We start from the raw sequence: 20,344 nt of genomic DNA, 5'->3' as shown, positions 1-20,344 counted from the left end.
AGTGCTGCTGAGAGCTAAATGCTAACGGCATCAAGGCAACATGCTTGTAATGAAAATGTAGGCATGAGAACACAGTACATGATCTATTTTAACGGGTAGGATTACCCAAAAATATTATAAATTATTCAATTATATATATAAATATATATATACTTATATATATATATATACAATATATATAAAGTATTTCTGATTGTGATTGTGATATATGGTATGTAATGTGGGTAGGTCTTTAATTTGGCACGTCTGTTAAAACAATGTGACTTTTTATCTCATAATTAGATTTTTTATCTCAGAATTTTGACTTACAATAGAAATATTTACTCATCAAGCTTAATTTTCATCTTTTCTTTCTTTAACTGGTGTATTTATTGATCTCTCGCCCTAACGTCAGGCATTTTAGACCCCACAAAGTGAAGATTTTAAGTGAAGCTCTTGTAGAAACACAGACTCCAACAACTCCCACAGTTTACATCTGTCAATTCAAATAAACTTTATTGGTATGAATGAAGTTACATTATTGACACATTTAAATGACATATTATTGAATGAGGACATTTTAGACAAGAAAACTAAATAAATCAATTTGCTGCACAGAATCCGTCACTCGATCATGCGCACGCACTAAACTTTGACAAGTTGACCTCCTGCGGATCTACTGTTGGAAAGTTGAAATATCAGAAACCTGATCAACTGGAAGACTTTATCACAAGAAAACCTGTTGGATTATACCTGAACACCTGAAAACTTCTCCTCAAATAAACCTTTGGATTTTACCTGATCACCTGAACACTTTTTCTCACACAAACCTTTTGGATATCTTTTTTCTGAGGACAACTACCGCAGAGCGTGGACCACCTTTAACTGCTGGAGAAGTGGAATTTAGAGGAAAAGATGGCGACCGGGCCTTTTTTTTTTTGAAAAATGCCAAAATAAACAGGGTTTTGTCTTGTGCGCAGCCACGGAGACGATGGAACGTGAGGAGATGACGCTGCAGGTGTGACCGCACCAGGCCCGTCTCTCTGCGTGCAGCTCAGGCTGCTGCTAGAATTGTTGAAAGTGAACTTAAAGTGTAACCGGATATGTTGTTGAGACAGTTCAAGTTCACAGCTGGTCATATTTGTGAAGGACCTTTCCCTGTTGTGTTCAGTCAGCACTCAGAGCTTGTACTTGACGTGTTGGTATTGAAAAAAGTTGTGAAGAGATGAGAGTGGTGTCCAGAAGAACAGATTATTGTGTGCTTATGCTAGAGAAGTCCTGTTGTTAACTGCGTGCTTTTTAACCAAGGTACCCACAGTTTCACTTGTGAAATGGCGCATGCTGTTCTGTACACAACAGACGTTTTGGCGGATGTACAGTATATAAATAGTACAATGGTTGTGTTCTTGGAGGATAGGCCTACTTACTTTACATGACGGACTCTTATAATAAATGAATCAACTGGTATTCAAATCTGTAACACCGCATCATATTTTATGAGCTAATCTCAGGTTTTAATATGTAAAACCCTCATCTGTAATGTAACTTGTAAAGAGTATCTGAATTAAAATCCTCCAAAAGGCTCCAACAGCACAAACACAATGAGGTGAAGATCAGTGACTGAATGATCTGAGGTGAGGCAGCACAGTTCACAGCTACCTGTCACTCAAAGATTTGCTAGTTCTTTATATTATATGTATTTTGTTTTTCCATCTATTCTTTGTTTTGTATGTTCCACTTTGTTAAGCGTCCTTGGGTACCCTGAAAGACGCTATATAAAATAAATGTATTATTATTATTATTATTATTAAAGAGACCACACCCCTAATTATGCATAACTGTAAACCTTAATTTAATTTAAAGCAGTGAGTTGTATAAAAGTTCAGATGAATGGATAAATAATCTACAGAAAGCAGCTGTAAACATGTTTATTTCTGCTGGAAAGATATTTTAACATGGACTCTTATGAGGACTGACAGTGTCGGCCTCAATCCTCAGAACAGCAGATTGACGCTGGTTAAAAAAACAACAAAAAACAACATCAAATGTCTCCGTACAGCTCGTCTGGTGTAATCCAAGTCTGCAGAAGCCCCGAGATCACAAACTGATCTGAAAATATGTTATTTACACACTTTATTAACCTCAAATCTTCACTGTAGCTGCTGAGATAAAAGTGTTAGCGTGCACGAGCTCGACCGCACGTCGAGGGTGTAAATAACGTCTTTTCAAATCAACATTTTTAAATGGTTCTCAGGTGTTGTTTCTGTGGTGGATGGACACATTTATTTGAACAAAGTATTTACAACAAAAACACCACAAACAAAGAACTTTTTGAGTATTTATTCTGTCCGTTTATTAAGTGAATACGGTTTAATACTCTTGATCACATACTGGACAGAATCTTTACAAAAATTCAAAACTGAGAGAGAGAGAACAGAGAGAAAGTTAACCGTTCCATTATGTGCATTTCTTGAACTATTTTCTGTCCACTCAAGGATTGTTGGAGACTCTTAACTCCGCCATTTCCTGGTTACTGCTTTTTTTGACTCATAAATGAAATTAATAATAAATCATCCAAACTGCATTTTCATTTTCTTCTTCCAAACCGCTCATTCTGTGACTTAATTAAAATGAAAAAGAAAAGGACGCTTAAGATTACATTTTCAAAAGATGCCCCAGCAAATAGTTACCAAAATTCAATTTGAAATGTCAAATTTGAGTCAAAAAATGCAGCTATATTCTAAAAATGAAAAAGAATTTCTATTAATCCATTTTAATTTAGATTATGGTCCAGATTTGCTTCCATAAAAATCAAGATCTGAGCCGCTTATAGATCTGATCTCTGTTACTACATCTGTCCAGTAGGCAGAGATATTAGGACACTCCCAAAAAATTTGATAGTGACCTGCAGACATGTTACCACACATTCTCCAGCAATGGCCATATTTGGATTTGTTACTGCAGGATTTTTTTTATTCTGGGAGTAATGAAAACCTTAAGGTGTTTTTCCAGGTGAATTCCCTCCAGATACCTGAACTTGAGGTGTTTGACTGTGTCTTACAGATATTTATTCATTTTCAGTCATTTGTATGTTAGCTTCTGTCTCCCATCTTGATTTAATATACATTGTGGAAAGGCTCCTTTCCAGTTGTAGAGGTGAACAAATCCTGGAGATAAGTTTTTTGTTAATTTGAACTTTTATTTGAGAGACAGAGATGAGTCTGATTAGGGTATTCATTAATGCATTTACTTTTAATATTATTGTCGAAGCCTCCTGTAATATTTCTGTGTCTAGTTCTTTTTCCCATTTCACTTTAACATATTCGGTATTGTTCCCTTTCTGCCTCTGCAGACCCTGGTGTAGTTTAGACATTTTTGTGTTTATAAGCTTGAATTATCACTGCATTACCCTCCTCAGAGAATTCTGGTTTTATCTGTTTTTCATATATTATTATTATTATCTTATTTGTAGATACCTGTAGAAATCTTTAACATTTAGTGGAAATTTTGCTTTGATTTTGCTCAGACCTCAGACGATCAGATGATCACTGAAAATGTGGAATATGAAATAACTACATGATTGTCTTTGTAAAGACCTGAAGCGGTGGTTTAACATGTTTTGTGTAATCCAATTGTTGACTGGGCAGAAACCGACAGATGGTAGCAAAAATAAATATCCTCAATATCTATATATGAAACATTGTTATGGTCCTTCAAAGGGAATGAAAGTAACTTCTCCTTTTTCTTGTTTTCACCTGTTTTGTTTCAGTATTCTGAGAGACAAAATGGGCTCCAAAGTATCCATCGAGTCCACCTCATCTTCCCAGATGAAGCCCGTCCAGCTCCCCAGTGAGTATGAGGTTCTGGAAGTTCTGGGAGAGGGCTGCTTCGGAAAGGTGGTGAAATGTTGGAAAAAGGACATCAAGCAGACTGTGGCTGTGAAGATTCCTAAATTCTTCTACGAGGACACCATCAATGAGGTAGGAGGTGTTGATTTTGATGTTGTAAAAGATATTGTATAGTCAGAGGTGCAGTAAGTGCCTCGTGCAAACAAGCAATTCCTTTTACTGTAAGCTACTTTAAGCTATCTACAAACGTCACTATGTAAAGATATAGTGATTATCTGTACACTAAGTTTTAAGCACCACATTATGAAGACACGTTAACACATTAACTGACAGTAAAAACTAATCATGTCAAACTTGCTGTGTGTCTCCAGATTTCCATGCTGAGACAGTTCAAGCGCCTCAAACTCGACCGACACAACATCGTCGAGTTCATCGATTGCTTTCAAACCAAACATGGAAGGGCAATCATGTTTGAGGTGCTGGATATCAGCCTAGGCGACTACCTTAAAAAGACAAGTTTTGCGCCTATGCGTCTGAGTGACATCACCACCGTCATCCAGCAGGTATGAACTCCAGCAGCACCATCACATCAGATGGAAAGCAAAGCACTGAGCACCCTGTCACTTTTAGGCTTTGGTATATTCTTACCGACCTTGTACTTTCAGATGGCTACAGCAGCTGAAGGGGATCGGGGTGATCCACGGTGACCTCCACCTCCACAATATCATGATGGTGAATCACCAAACACGACCCTTCAGAGTCAAGCTCATTGACTTCGGTATTGCCATGTCCAGATCAGAAGCCAGCCAGGGCCTGACCCTGCAACCACTGTCTTTTAGGTAGGGTTCATTATTTTTATTATTACACTGGAGTGAGTGAGTCGTTTACCATTTATTGCTCCCTTCCCAAGTCTGACAATGTAAATATCCTGTGTAATGTTTCTCCTCCACATTCAGGTCTCCAGAGATCATGTTGGGCTGTCCTTTTTCTGAGGCCATTGACATGTGGTCCCTGGGCTGTCTGATGTTCGTAATGAGCTGTGGCAAACTACCGTTCAATGGATTCTCATTGTACAATGGAGAGTATGAAATAGTAAGTCACCTACTATATTCAGACAGTCTGTCAGTTACTCATACTTGCGTGTCTTCACTCGTGCTTGTGGATTTGCTCTAATTAGTGATCAATGTACATCCCACATGTATGATGAGAAATCTAAAGCTGGGAATCAAAAGGAAATGTAAAGAAAATAGGCAAAGAGAAACCATCTTTGTGTTTTGTTCAAACAGATGAAAAAATGCTCAAAGTTTACTTTGAGTGTGACAGAAGGAAGTAATCTGATGTTTAGTGGTTCAAAGAACTTTGTACCTTAGCTACGATGGGAGGTGTTAGCATTAGCATGTAGTCAAAGAATGACCTGCTCTACTTTGCCTCTGATTGGCCAATCTCACTCCTCGTGCCTGAACCGAACCAACCGATGAGAACTGGCCATTCAGATACGGAGAGTCATTACTTTGCCCTCCTGAGAACAATATTTTGCTTCCTCTTGCACATTTTGATGTAGTGCTGTGTTTAATCTCCAGCTGCAGAGCATCATTGATCTCCTGGGTCAGCCAGAGGACCGTCTTCTCAGTGCTGGTCTAAAGACAGAGAACTACTTTAACCAGACTGGGTCCAACAGCTGGGAGCTCAAGGTACCACAGTGAACCTTCTCTGACCTTTAATCTTTTATCAGAATATTTTCTTGTTAACATTTCCCAACATTTAACAGTCGATCATTCAGACTGATTTTGAACCACTTTGATCCTTCTTTCAGACATCTATGGAGTACCACGGATATCACCTCATCTGTGCCAACAAGGACCAGCTCCAGTCTCTGGACGATCTCAAAGAAGTAAGTGTGAAGTAACTTTCATCCTCACTATGATCGATTGTCTTTTCGTGATGCTGGATTTGACCGTTGTTTCCTCAACTAGATGCGTCTTGAGGAAAATCATGAAGCTGAGGCCGCAGAGCGAGAGCAGTGCATCGAGCTCCTGAAGGCCATGCTGAAGGTGGATGCAGATGAGAGGATCACTCCCCGTGAAGTCCTCACTCATCCATTTATTACCAAAGACTACCCATAGTAAGTGTGTGTGTGTGAGATGTGAGTCCTGTAGGTGGTGCTTTGTTAGTTAGTGATGATTTATCATTTGATCCGTGTCCTGTCGTGTTTCTGGGACATCAGTGTAACAGTGAGTGTGTCTTTTTGTAGCAATGGGGCTTTGGCAGCAGCATCCCATCCCGGCTGCACTCCATCTCCAGAAATTCCACCATCAGGTGTGATCCTGGTTCGGCCTGCGGCAACTGAGAACACGCTGCTGCTGGAAGGTCTGAGCAGCAAAGTCAGGTGAGATGTCTTCCTCTGGTCACGACACCCATTTCTCAGATGAGAAAATAGTTCAGATCAACAGAAAGAATAGCAGAGAAATGATTCTTGAAGATGTCATGACAATAACAGGATCATTCTGTGTGTGTGTTTTCATGTTCAGTGGCAGGACTTACATTGTCAAGATCTCAGGAAGTTCTGCCTTCACTTCCTCGAGTGAGGACTTTGACTGTGAGCCTGCTGCCCCTCCTCTGACGGATGATGACGTCATCAACATCCGACCACACTGCTGCACTCCATATCCCACGTTTCCACCATCAGGTGTGATCCTGGTTCGGCCTGCGACAGCCCAGCACACGCTGCTGGAAGACCAGGAGAGTGCAGTCAGGTGAGATGATGAAAATAGTATCAGAACCTGTTGCCTTTGTCTTTCACTCACTTCCACATCAAATCCACACGAAGCTAGATCAAGATCTGAAATGAAATGAACAGTTCCTTGTTGCAGCTTTAAGATGTGATGACATTAACAGGAATAACACTCTAACTAACTTTTTTGTGGTTTTCAGTCTGGCCTGAACGAGACGTCAGGGTCCTCAGTGACCAACACTGAAAGTAGCATGAAGTCCTCAATATGTGAGGACTCAGGCTCATGTGGTAAGTAACAGTCATCTCTACTTGCGTCTGAACTGTTGTGCATTTTGGAGTACGGCTGAGGTCTTTAATGTCCTTTGACTTTCAGAAAACATGGGGTCAAAGAAGAAGCGTCAGAAGAAGAAGAATCGCTTCAGACGCATCTTCTCCTGGATGAGGAAGACCTTCTGTTCATGTTGTACCTGTGCTGAGGAGGATTAGGGAATCGCCAAAAGACTTCCCAAAGTAAGTGTGTGTGTGAGATGCGAGTCCTGTAGGTGGTGCTTTGTTAGTTACAAATCGTCACTTTTTTCTTAACCAGTCATATATTTTGTCTATATCTGCTGTCATATAAATGCAGTGAAGTACAATATATATCCCTAAGTGAATATAATATATGTTAGTCCTGGTACAAGTGTCTCAAAAGCAGCTTCTTTACAATTTGTGTGAACAGAAACTCCACTGACAATCCTGACCTCCTCCTCCAGACCCTGCTGTGCTGGAACTGAACACCCAGCCTGAGCCTGCACACAGAGGACGTGGTGGACGTCTGCAAGACGCTTACATCCAGGCACGGGTGAGATACTCAGTATAGGCTAGGCAAAGATGTCATTAGAAGTAGATCAGTGTCTGTATTGATACAGATATTTGTCAATGGTGGGTGCTTTGTGGCAAAAGAAGGCAGGAAAAATGTTCATTTTAATGTAAGATGACTTTGTTTTCCTGAATGTAATGTCTGTATTCTTCTGTGTCTTCATGTGTGGAGGAAGGGTGCCATGGGTTTATTAAATGTCTCTTTCTCTCTCTCTCTCTGTCTCCACAGTTCCTACCGTATCAGTGGCCTGTGTACGCCTTCCTGATACCCGCAGCAGCAGCCGTCAGTCACCCTGCTGCTCCTCCACACACAGTAAGACCCGGGTTCACCACACCCACTCTGAACATCTCCACTGTTTGGTTGCAGCAGACAGTATGTTTAGTGCTGTAGGAGAAGGATATCAGTGCAGGAACAGTTACAGCTTTCCAGGACAAACACGAGTAAAATCTGACTTTGTCCTGCAGTTCCAGTTCAAAGGTCCCTTAGAAAACAGTAAAACAGTAAAATTAGTCATCATTTCTTAGACAGTCTATCGTGCCAACAAATAATTTGTTACATGATAAATCTAAAACCTACAGTTCACGGGTGGATGTTATTTCATTTTTTATAGCTAGTCAGAGGTGAAGCACAGTTTTAATCAAGTTAGGACTCATTCAATGCTGCATTATGGAGGACTGAAACCTCCAAATCAAAATATATGAAGAAATGAATGTGTTTCAATAAACAAAAACATAATATTAAAAATTAATGGAGGCATTAGTCAATAAATAAAAAAACATTATAAAATAAAATAAAATTATGGAGGAAAAATGGTGAAGGAAATGTAGAAGAAAATATACTGAAATAACTAAGTTGGTGGATTTAACTGGGGTGCAAACGCAAAGGGAAAATAATGCAGAAATAAATGCATTAACATGGTTTAATAAATAAATGTAATTTAAAATGAATATATCAACCTGAAAATGAAATGGGAAAGCAAATGAAAAATTCATTTTGGAACTTTCAGTCCTCCACAGTCCCTCAGCAGAAACAGGCACACATGTCATGGCTGAATGCTGTAGACTCTCCAGATATGTTTTAATCCCACCGATGTGACAGCAGCTCATTGAAAGACTCATTATAATTCATTGTGAGGGGAAATCCTGACACCTGGTGGACACATGACACCATCGCAGCTCGTCTAAGCACCTGTTCTGTGTGTTTGTGTCTCCAGTGTAACAACGTACCAGTGGTGAGGCTCCCTGGAGGCTTCGACCAAAACCTGCAGTGTGTTGGAATAATGTAAGTAACACACACATGAATGCAAACAAACACACCAGTGCACACAGCTATAGAGCTTCAGTTTGCACCATCACACACACACACACACACACACACACACACACACACACAGGGTGACAGCTCGGCTTGTAGTTGGGAGTGGGCCATAACGCGTGCTGATGGTTAACATGTTGCATCACAGCGTGTCTTTCTGAAACAGCAGTGGGTTGCTCAGGGCTGATGACGCCAATCGAGACTATGAATAACACACACACACACACAGACACACACACACACACACACACACACACAGACACACACACACACACACACACACACACAGAAAGGAGTCCACCTCGTGCGTCACAACTATTATAAACGCCACCAGCCTGTCTCCCCCACATACAGTCAGGGCTGCAGAGTCGTCATCTGTTCTTATGTTGCAGGATGAAAATTATTCCTGAAAGAATTTCAACTGTTTTTCTGCCATAACGAGCATCCAGAGGAATTACAACACACAGAAATAATAACCCTACTAACATGTCTAAGTGTCATCATTTTAATAACTCATAAATCTCAGAAATATTTTAGGGCTGCACCTATTACTCGATTAATATAACAACGAATTTACCCAATATAACATGTTAAAAACATTTCTATTTCAGTATATTACTCAATCATCAACAAACAAATATGATAATGTATGCACTGTAGGGCATTATTCACCAGAAAAACAATAGCCCAGTCTTCACTGGTAATCTGTGTAATCCTAATATATATTATGTTTGGGTGGGGACAAAAAGTAAACAGGACTTATATTCACATTGGATCCGGAAACGCAGGTTTTCCCATTCATTTTAATGAGGGTAGTCTGTTTTGGCTGTGGCGGTGCGTGCCTGCAGGGGGTTCCGCAAAAAAAAAACGTAGCCAGTTGTGGTGGAAAAGTTGAAGTTGATTAGATCCTTGGAGAAGCGCAGCACAACGTCACGTTGCAAGGACAATTAGGTCACAACGCCGCGCACAGGCTCAAAAAAAGTCCTCAGCCCCGAAAAAAAAGAGGGAAAGAAAGAAAATGTAGGTAGGTATTGTAGGTATATGTAGGTATTGGGTTTATACTCAGTTTTTACTCATTTGAAAATCCAACGCCAGATATGTTAAACTTCAAGGGACCTTAAAGGTCCCATATTATACTGTTTTTCATCAATTTCACACAGCTGTCAGAGAAAACAGCTGTGTTTGTCTCCAACACAGTCTCCAAACGCTTGGACACTGTCCGCAAGTCTCTGTCTCCAGTCTGCTTCTGTCCGCCAATGCATAACGGACCAAAGCGGAGCCAACTAGTTAGCCAATTTCAAGCTGACTTCACCATACTCAAAGGTAACTGTAAATACTATCAAAACGTGGCGACACTTTTTGCTCGGGTGCAGTTGCTGGGTCCCGTGTGGTTGGGACTGATCCTTTTACGAGGGTCAGTGTCGAGGCAAAGCCAGCTTTGTACTGACCCTCGTTACTGAAGCAGTCCGATGTGAAGTGGTTAGCACACACAAACAGACTTACAGGAACCGTAGCCGGCACGTTGATGACAAAAATGAAACCCAACCACTGTCTCTTCTGTTCTTCTGTAGCTGGGACAGAATATAGGCACTTATGTTGATTTTTACAACCAACAACAGAGAAATTTGCGTGTCTAGCTCTGAGCGACGACATTGCAAAACACTGCTAGCTTACCGCTGGACGCACCGAACTTCCCCCCTCTCGGATATCTCCGGGGAGAGGGGGAAGTGTTTTTGCGCAGAGGAGCCCAGCCTATGAAAATCACTCCTGTCGTTACGTAACGACAGGAGCTGAATCTGAACAGCCTGTAGGAGCCCTGTTTTAACAGTGGGTGGGCTGCAGAGCATGCATCTATTATAAGACCTGGATATGACGACGCCTCTCAGCAGGCACGCAGATTTTTTCCAGTGGCCACTCATGGTATTGCAACAAAAAATCCCATGGGGCCCAGAAAGCATTTTTCCCATAGACCGTAATAGTAAAAGAGAAGCCTGTAAAACTGTTCTCAGGACACCTCCAGCTGTAACCACTGTTAATTGCTAATCTTTGTATTCCATATTTTTATGTCATGGACTTTTAAACCGTCAAAAAGTTTTCTAAAGGCCAGAAAAGCCCCAAAGTCTCATTTTCCATGGTGACGTCACAGCTGTGTGCGTGCACTCCCAAACGCGGCCGTGCTGTGTCTCGGGAGCGAGGATGCCTGTTGGCTTAATGACAGCTCTGAACGGGGCTAAACGTGGTCGGAAAAGTGAATTAAATGACTCCAGGGTGAGTTTTTTTCGAGACAGAGTTGTGATACAAGTTTCATATTTTAATGGCATGTATTTTTAAATGCAATTCTAAAGGTATTTTGGCGTTAAATTACCCGCTTAATGACCGCATTTTCACTTACTGCCAGTGCCACTGCTGTGTAAAAGTCGAAAAGTTATTTACCATGCATGTGATAGTTTCGGTGATGTGTGTCACCAGGGTCTCGGTCTCACCTTGACTGATGTTCAGTATCCTTTTCATCCTATCATAACGACCTTTTATTACGGTTTGAACCGTCTCAGTCTGATGGCCTGGAATTATGCAGTCTGCAGCAGAGCATACTGATGATGATGCAAGTATAAACTACAACGCAATAAATAATAAAGATGAATAAAATAGAAAAATATAAGATAAAATTAATTAAGAAATGCACATTTTACTTACGTAATGTCAAAGCATTCTCTATTTAAAGAAAGTAAGAAACAACAGTCAACATGCAGTCACATGTTATACTTGGCTCTTACAAACAATTTTTCTCAGTTTTGCAGACTAATCACAAAATAAACAATTTTTACTTGGGACAGATTTGTTTGAGCCTTGGAAATATTTTACAATTATTTTTGATACATATATGCACAATCAACTTAACAATGCACATGAATAATGGCACTTGCACTTCGATAGAGATATTTACACTTTATTGGATTTGCACACAACATTGTTTACACATCACACCAGCTCCGCCCGAAAGGGAGAGTCAGGATCCTGACTAGAGGGAGATTGGACATGGTGTATCACTTTGTTAGTATTTGGTGGAACATGTACCATAATTACTGTGTCTCACATGTGTAGAATATAGTGCCATAACTGTGTGCATTTAGTTGAGTCACTGTGTACAGTATGAAACACTAAACAGACAGTCACTCTGGCCACAGGCTCAGCTCTCTCGTCCCGGTGAAAAAAAAGAAAAGCTCCCATCTCTGTGGCACCGTGAGTCCGCGACACAAATGCGTCCCGTAACATGTAATCTGTTGTTTATGACAGATCAGACTACACAAATACACACAACATAACATGTATATGATAATCCATCGATCCACTGATTGACTTCGCTGAAAACAAATGCATACGACCGGGAGGAGGGTTGGGAAAACAGCGGAGAACAACGTTTTATCCTTACTTAGAAAAAATAAAACAACACAAATTAACCACGTATAGTCTATAACCATGACTTTGAGAACATCATCGGTTGATGTGCCCTATAAATCCATCATTTGATTGTGTAGATCTGTCGTTACTGGTCAAACTCATCCACAAGCACTCATGAGCGCGCAGCGCTTGTCCAGAATGCAATTTGCTCGTTCTCATTGCCCCAGGGCATGATGGGAGGCCCCAGAGCATCATGGAGGATGACTCAACTGCGCATGCTCTATGACAGGCCCCATAACGCGGAAGTAAACCCGGAAGTCAGAAACTTTTTCGGCGTATGCGCCAGGCGAACAACTCCGTTGAAATCAATGGCCGCCATTTTCCGGTCCGGTATCCACTAATTATACATCCATGCTGCAGAGACCATGCAGGACTTGTCCTTCCTGATCCTACCAACTCCCAGAATGAGGAAAGCAAACAAGTTTAAATATGTAGAGACCAGCGAAAACGTGTTTTTCATAATATTGGACCTTTAAAACCTCAAAATTTCAGTTAAAATATGTGACGCTGGCTTAGCTTGATGCCTTTGGAGGTAAAGCCTTAAAAGCCTTCACTTTCAAAATGTTAGACATTCAGAGGTTGACTTATATCTTATTGTGACTGTGGAGATGTTATAGACTATTTTTACTTCATGTAAATAAAGGGACCAAGATGAACACATTTTGATTAGGCTGTGATCCCTGCTTCTTTTCCAAACTGTAAATCTGTAAAGTCTAGTTAAACGTTTGGATTGAATAAAAAGATAAGTTTAGGATTATTATTATTATGATGATATACTTTTTAATACATTGTGGCAGAGTTAGTAGGAAGAAAGTCTCACGAGACAGACCTTTACATTCAAGGCAGATCCCGTGCAACTTCCACAATTCAACACCAGGGCAGCAGTTATGACATTAATCAGACTATTATACACAAACATTTGATGAACGTCATTACACGCTATATCATATTCGGCCATGGTGGCACAATGTAAAACTTATGTTCTAAGGATGTGTGTGTTAAATAAGCATCAATATAACAGGACACAACCCCAACACGGTAACGCTTTATATTAAGGTCCTTGTAATAAGCATTAGTTAATAGGTAATAAGGCCCTTATAAGTGATTACAAGAAGCTTATTAACATTATTATGTGTTTATAAGACTATATATGTATTAATAGTCTCATTATAATATAGTTAATAGCAGACTATAAGAGATTTATAATAACTTATAGGAAACTTAGTTAACTGTTTGTTGATGCTTAAGAACATTAATAAAATCCTCGAGTATCTTATAATTGTTCATAATAACATTACTAACACATATATTGACTTAACTAGCCCAACCATTATGTCTTTGTTATGCCTTTATTAATCTTAAGGTCCTTGTAATAAGCGTTAGTTAATAGGTAATAAGGCTCTTATAAGTGCTTACAAGTATTAATAGTCTCATTATAATATAGTTAATAGCAGACTATAAGAGATTTATAATAACTTGTAAGAAACTTGTTAACTGTTTGTGGAGGCTTAAGACCATTAATAAAATCCTCATGAGTATCTTATAATTGTTCATAATAACATTACAAACACATATATTGACTCAACTAGCCCAACCATGATGTCTTTGTCATGCCTTTATTAATCTTTTTTCTTTGATTTATTAACATTAATATATACTTTATTGCTAATCTATTATAAGTTAACTATGCCCTTGTTTACAGTTAACTGTGCTTTTTGCAGGTACCGGATCTAAAGCGAGAACAATGTCTTATTAAGGCTGATAAATCTTTTACTGTGCATTATTATGCCTTTAAGAATATTTTTTGCTTGCTTTATCAAATAAAATATACTTTATTATGCCCTTATTATCAGTTAACTATGCACTTGTTAACAGTTAACTATGCTTTTTGCAGGTACTGGATCTAAAGCAAGAACAATGCCTTATTAAGTCTAATAAATCTTCTATTATGCATTTATTTATGGCTAATGATTTTCACAACTTCCACATCTGGAACGAACAATACATGTGGTCAAGGTTGATATGATGGAAAGAAAAAATTACTTAACACAACAAAATGTTTCAACGGTAAAGCCCAAAGAGGTTTTATTTATTGCTGTGGCATTCAAAATCTAAATCTAATATATATATATATATATATATATATATATATATATAATTTTACATTTTTAGGAAAATGTGTCTTTGAAAGCCACAGCAATAAATAAAACCTCTTTGGGCTTTACCGTTGACAGTAATATGAGTATCCCACATTACACTCCCATGAGTCATTGCGCCACCTAGCCCTCACTGTCCGTAACTGGTACTCCTCCAGTCACTACAATATTATATAAAAAGACGCTGGCTCTACCCCGGAGCCACAGCTGCCAATGTTACTGACTCCATTAAAGCTGAAAACACATTCAAACACAAATATGTGAACAACAATGCTAAATGAAAGTGAGTTAAAATGAGTTCTTCTGCACACAGAGACATGAAACTGAGCTCAAGCTGCTGCAGCTTCAACAACAAGCAGGAAATCTTCAAATCAGCTCTGAACTCTTCAGTGGAGTCTGACAGAGGCAGAAGTGTCTCCACAGTTTTCATATTTCACCACACCATCATCTTCATCTTCATCATGATCCACCTGTGAAACACAACACAAACAAACACTTCAACTGACAACTTTCACATCATTGACCCACATTTAACACAAGAAATAAGAAATAATCTGACAACACCTGAACGCACCATCACTTACTGTTACTTGTATATATATCTGTATGTGTGTGTATATATATTATCCCAAAAGTGCTCCAAATGTTCCTCCCAGCTGACTGTTGATGTTTATAAACTGAGTCAGCAGAACCTGAACGCACCACCAGCTTGTGTCTGATCTGATCTTTACCTGGCTCGCTGCTACACCTGAACGCCTCACTGGTCTCTGGTTCCCTGGAAAATAAAGCACAGAGTAACATTTCAGCTCTAAACTGACAGTTTGTGTTCATCAGTCCAAACAAATGTTGGTGTGAATTTTCTCACCTCGAGCTCTGATGAGAAGAACAGTAATCACAGTAATTAGGACGAGTTCAGCCACACGCAGAACCAACATGATGTAGTTGACAACAGAACAATCTGTACGAGCTGTGGAGCAGAAACATCATGTCAGAGAACAAAGTTATCATCAAACATCAGGAGCACAACACATGTGTTTAGTCATGTCAGTGACGTGGCTCTGGGGATGGAAATGTCAGGCGGTCGCTGACACACTGTACTAAGATAACAGCTGCAGACTCGTTGTCTCATTAATGAGCATTTGAAATAATTTGGATGAAGAAAATGTTTTTGATCTGTGAAAATCTAATTCAAGTGATTCATGGAAATAAAAGTTGCTTCTCATGTTAGAAACAACATTCTGGCTGCAGCTTCCTGTTTAGTTCCAAAATCATTTCCCTAAAAGAGAAGAAGATTACATGTGACTTTCAGAAGTGTTTAAACAATCACTTCATAGTTTTAACTGGTGACTACATGGCTGGAGGTTGATCAAATCCCTCAGGATATTTTATGTCTTACAAAATATTTGTTTGCTTTTGTAATTGGTTGTGTATGAATGCAAATATTTCTAAATAATATTTGTCTACAGCCACTGTGTCGAGCATTTCCAAACATTCAACCATTTACTGATGAAACAACACAAACCAGAAAACACAGACACAAAGTGTCTGTCAGCATCTAAAAGATGTTAACTGTGAGTTTAGTGGTCAGAGAGAGAGAGAGAGAGAGAGAGTACCTAGTTGTGGTGGAGTGTCGTCCTCTGCAGATGGTGTCTTGCTTCCTTCATTGTTGAATAGGACATGAAATGATAACACATCACAAATGATAATATGATACCTGGTGTTTACCATCCAAAAAGACTCACTGAGAATTAATGATGTCATCTTAAAATTATGATTCATGAAATCAGACCAAATGTACCTGATCTATCATTCCACAGCAGCGTTTGTCCACTCTGATCATCTGTCACTTCACACTCAGGTAACTTGTAATAGTTTGACTTCTGATTAAGATGAGGAGTTTTAAATGTCACCCTGGCAGAACAGCCAAGCCGTACTGTCTCCACTCCATCCATATTATCAGCATACAGCCACTTCACTGTGTGTCCACATCCAGCATATCTCAACACAGCGCAGGTCAAGATGTCTGTATCATTCACCTGGTGTTTCTCCACTGGTGAAGATGAGACAGACAGACAACAAGAATAAAATTAACCTCATCACTGTCATCATTAGTTTTGTAATGTCTAGTATTTTGTTCGAACAAAACAGTTTGATCTAAAAACATTAAGATTTAAATACTCACCGTTAACAACAGACAGATGAACCAGAGCATCTTCACCTTGTTTTCCTGATTTGTCGTACTGTCTGCAGCTGTAACGACCAACATCCTCCACTGTGACATTTTTAATAACCAGAGAACAGCTCTCTGTCACCATCAGTCTGTCTGAGTTAGATTTTGGAATCTCACTTTTACTGATCTGTCCATGCTTAACCAGCTCTTTCGCTGTTACCTCATACTGACTGGCAAGCCAAAAAGTACTGTCACATTTGTCCTGATGTTTGATCACATTGTCACAAGGCAGAGTGACTTCATCTCCAACTCTGGCAGTGACGGAGGTGTCTTTCAGTCCAGTTACTGCTGTAGAAGATGAGAGATAAATATAAGAGAGACTGGTGAAATGAGAAAATGTTTGTTATGTTCATTGTCTCATCTCTCATCTCATTGTCTTTCCGCTATGTCCCTATTGGGGTCGCGGGGTGTTGCCGCTTTTATCCCCCCCTTTCGGAGGGTTGCGGGGCTACTGGGGCCAAATCCAGCTCTCACAGAGCGAAGGCCAGGGTACACCCCTGGATGAGACGCCACTTCATCCAGGGCCCTCTGATGGCAGAGGCTGCCTTGCAAGGTGCAAACTGCGCATCAGGAGCAGTTTAGGGGTTCAGCATCTTGCTCAAGGATGCTTCGGCATGTTCATTGTTCAATATGTTAAAGACAAATATTAACATATTTTCTTCTCTTAGTTGAATCCAATGTATCCAATAAAGAAACTTCAATGCACCTTCTATTTCTATATGTGATATACGTCTTCTTACCTGTGAACTGAAGCATCGCTGTGAGAAATAAAGACATTTGAATCCATTTGAACTCGACCATCATGATTCTCTGTCTCTCTCCTTCTTCTGTCTCTGTTCTTATGATCATCTGAGTTTCTAAAGTCGTGCTTTAGTCGAGAGAAGCTGCACCTACTTCCTGTGGTTCACATGATGTCACTTCCTCATTCTTAATCTTAGTCTGTTTTAGATTTTTATCTCACTGAATTTCTGGTAAATGTCACAATTTCCACTTTTACAGGTTTGAAATGTAGTTTTCTCTCATCCACAGTGACCGAGAGCAACCACAAACTCTTGATCAGCAACATGAGCGCAGCCATCAGTGAAGAGGTCAGAGGTCAGAGTTCGCAGCAGCCCCACAAAGATCCTGTGAAACTGGAATGAGCGAGTGAAGAAGACAAAGTCACTGATTACAAGACAAAGGAAAATGTTTGAGTCAATCTAACACTGTAACAAACAAACTATATGAAGACTCTTATTGAGTCTCACGTTCACACTGTGTCCAGTCCCACCGTGTATTTGTGGTCTGAGGTCTGTTGGTTCCTCCTTCTTTCTCTGCACTTATTTTTCTCAGAAAAGGAAGGGGAAGTGTTTTGATGAGACAAAGAGGCGCTTATCAAATTCTGTTGAAAACCACTTGAACTCCTGGAAGGTTTGGACTCACTGAGACTAGTTACAACAAACGGTTCAAACACTGATGAGCGTCCTGACTGAACTGACTTTAACTGTCACGACGTGGAGCATCAAGCCTCCACAATATGTGCTGTTCAACTGGACAGTTACAATACTTCACCTGTGGTCTGGAGGTTTTTCATGCTGTATGCTCACTGCAGACACGACTAGTTGGACATTTAAGATGTGTGAAATGTATCTCCATCATTTTAGGTCAGAGTAGGTGGTCATGTGCATCCAAACCTTCTGAAAGTAGCCTGAGTTATTAGATTTCTGGACATTCTCAGCTCACTTTGGCTGCATTTCTATCTGTATTAAGACATATTTTAGTGTCCAGAGAGAACAGAGCTGTTCAAGCCACCAGAGGGAAGGTTTACTACTAGTAGAGTCAAGACATTCATAGTAGAGAATATTCACTTTCCATTATGACACTGTTAGTACATGAAGGAGTCACAAAACACAGTGTAGAGTGAAGTGGTGAAGAGGTCTTTATTTGCAGATGATATTGTTAACAGATATAATAAAGAGAGGACTGATACTGACTCCATTAAGGCTGAAAACACATTCAAACACACACAAATATGAACAACAATGCTAAATGAAAGTGAGTTAAAATGAGTTCTTCTGCACACAGAGACAAGAAACTGAGCTCAAGCTGCTGCAGCTTCAACAACAAGCAGGAAATCTTCAAATCAGCTCTGAACTCTTCAGCTGGAAGAAGATTTAAGGAAGTGAACAAGACTTCAATGATCTTTCCTGTTAGATGAAGCTGAAATCCAGCTGCTGTGTTCTGAACTGGCTGCAGAAAATCAAGATTTTCACAAGTGATGCAGGAAAGTGTTGAAGCATCTGTTTCCCTGTCATTTATATTTTAACAGAGACACATTGAAAGAATCTTCTCAAGAACTTACACAGGGTGTCCGCGCATCCTTAAAAAGTCTTAAATATGTCCATATTTTGCATATAGGTCTTATATTACATTTAGTTAGGTCTTAAATATGAACGTTCATTTACCGCTTCCGTCCTCTTCTTTTTTGTTTTTCGTTTTTGGGAAACGTGTTGGTGAGAGTCACAGTTAGCGCCGTGTGTTGTATTTTTTGCGGAAGTATCAGGAACGTAAGTGGCATTTTGCCAACAGCCCGGTCGGAATTTATCGCCGTACACTTCGCCAGTTCCGGAAAGACTTCGACTGCGGAAACTGCTACAACTATGGGAAAGTGTAAATTTAGTGTGTTGGCTTGAACAACCAGAATTCAGTTGGTTAAAAGCCGCATAATGATGAATCTGAAGCGCAGTGTACGCTCTGCAAGAGGACCCTCAAATTGGGCACATTTGGTGTGAAAGCGCTGGTGTCACACACAAAATCGGAGAAGCACCAGTTAAGCTTCTAAAAGTCTCCAGGGAAGTCCCACTATCACGCGCTTTTGTACGCCTTTGTCACCAGTTCCCGGTCCAAGTTTGTCCAGTTCTGCTCGACTCGAACTCTGCGCTGCCTCTCCCATCTCGCAGTCGAGCAACATTCAAACCATCTTCGTTTTAACTCCGACGTTGAAAGCGGAGGTGCTTTGGATTTTGAACACGGTGTGTGTGTGTGTGCGTGCAGTTTTTTAAAAAAGTGTGGGTTATTAGAGTTAACTAAATTAGGTTAAATTCCTAGATGAAAACTAAACTAAAACTATTAATCACTTCTTAAATTAATTAAAACTAAACTGAAATAAAAAGCAAACTGAAAAAACAAATTAAAAAAAAACTAATGAAATTTAAAAAGTATAATAACCCTGACACACACTCACTCCATTCTTCATTGTTTGAGTTGCTCTGTGAATGGCAATAAATGTAGTTATTTTTGAAAGTAATTCTGGGACTTTATTATTTATTTATTATTACTGTTTCGTACTTCGTGTAAGTTTTTAATTTAGTTCAAAAAGGTCTTAAAACAGGTCTTAAAAAGTCTAAAATTTGACTTGTTCAAACCTGCAGAAACCCTGTTACAGCTATCAGTTCCTTTTAAGGAAGTAATCTTATTTTAGTTAATAAGAAAATTCTAGTTCATTTTAGAGCTTTGATAGATAATGTTAAATCTGTTTATCGATCCACTTATCAGTCTAGCTAGGCTTCTCAATCTGGTTTTGATGATTCATGACAAAATATTTTAATATTAAATTAAGGTCAGGGTTCTTTAACTATTGATCAATTGTCAAGGTTATATGGCATTAACCATATGTGCCGTTCTACAGTTTATATGTCTACCATTAACGTAATGTATTGGTATGTTAATGACCCCTAACTGTTAGCTAGCTAATACTGATAATAATGATAACATTACTGTGGGTTCAAA

At 39.5% G+C, this 20,344-nt stretch overlaps 3 protein-coding genes across 3 annotated transcripts; 2 read left to right on the top strand and 1 right to left on the bottom strand.

Moving 5' to 3' along the window:
• The first annotated feature begins 3,753 nt into the window (after positions 1 to 3,753).
• Positions 3,754 to 4,435, top strand: LOC311271607 (homeodomain-interacting protein kinase 1-like). Its single transcript, XM_084377357.1, has 2 exons — positions 3,754 to 3,959; positions 4,199 to 4,435. Exons 1-2 carry the CDS (start codon positions 3,765 to 3,767, stop codon positions 4,394 to 4,396), a joined length of 393 nt encoding a protein of 130 aa, XP_084233483.1. The 5' UTR covers positions 3,754 to 3,764; the 3' UTR covers positions 4,397 to 4,435.
• A 76-nt stretch (positions 4,436 to 4,511) lies between these two features.
• LOC311271704 (homeodomain-interacting protein kinase 2-like) lies at positions 4,512 to 6,574 on the top strand. The gene is made up of 6 exons (XM_084377499.1): positions 4,512 to 4,666; positions 4,784 to 4,919; positions 5,408 to 5,518; positions 5,641 to 5,718; positions 5,801 to 6,213; positions 6,362 to 6,574. The coding sequence occupies exons 1-5, from the start codon at positions 4,554 to 4,556 to the stop codon at positions 5,948 to 5,950; spliced, it is 588 nt and encodes a 195-aa protein (XP_084233625.1). The 5' UTR covers positions 4,512 to 4,553; the 3' UTR covers positions 5,951 to 6,213; positions 6,362 to 6,574.
• Positions 6,575 to 14,732: 8,158 nt separating this feature from the next.
• LOC311271381 (uncharacterized protein) lies at positions 14,733 to 18,191 on the bottom strand (the record flags this gene model as incomplete). The annotated part of the gene is made up of 6 exons (XM_084377022.1): positions 16,529 to 18,191; positions 16,145 to 16,396; positions 15,960 to 16,004; positions 15,212 to 15,313; positions 15,078 to 15,121; positions 14,733 to 14,816 (listed from the first exon to the last, which is right to left on the bottom strand). Exons 1-6 carry the CDS (start codon positions 16,659 to 16,661, stop codon positions 14,733 to 14,735), a joined length of 660 nt encoding a protein of 219 aa, XP_084233148.1. The 5' UTR covers positions 16,662 to 18,191.
• Between the last annotated feature and the right edge of the window lie 2,153 nt (positions 18,192 to 20,344).

Source organism: Pagrus pagrus (assembly GCF_965226575.1).
Source record: "Pagrus pagrus genome assembly, chromosome: 16".
In the NCBI taxonomy this organism is placed as follows: domain Eukaryota; kingdom Metazoa; phylum Chordata; class Actinopteri; order Spariformes; family Sparidae; genus Pagrus; species Pagrus pagrus.
This window is presented reverse-complemented; position numbering and strand designations above follow the sequence as displayed.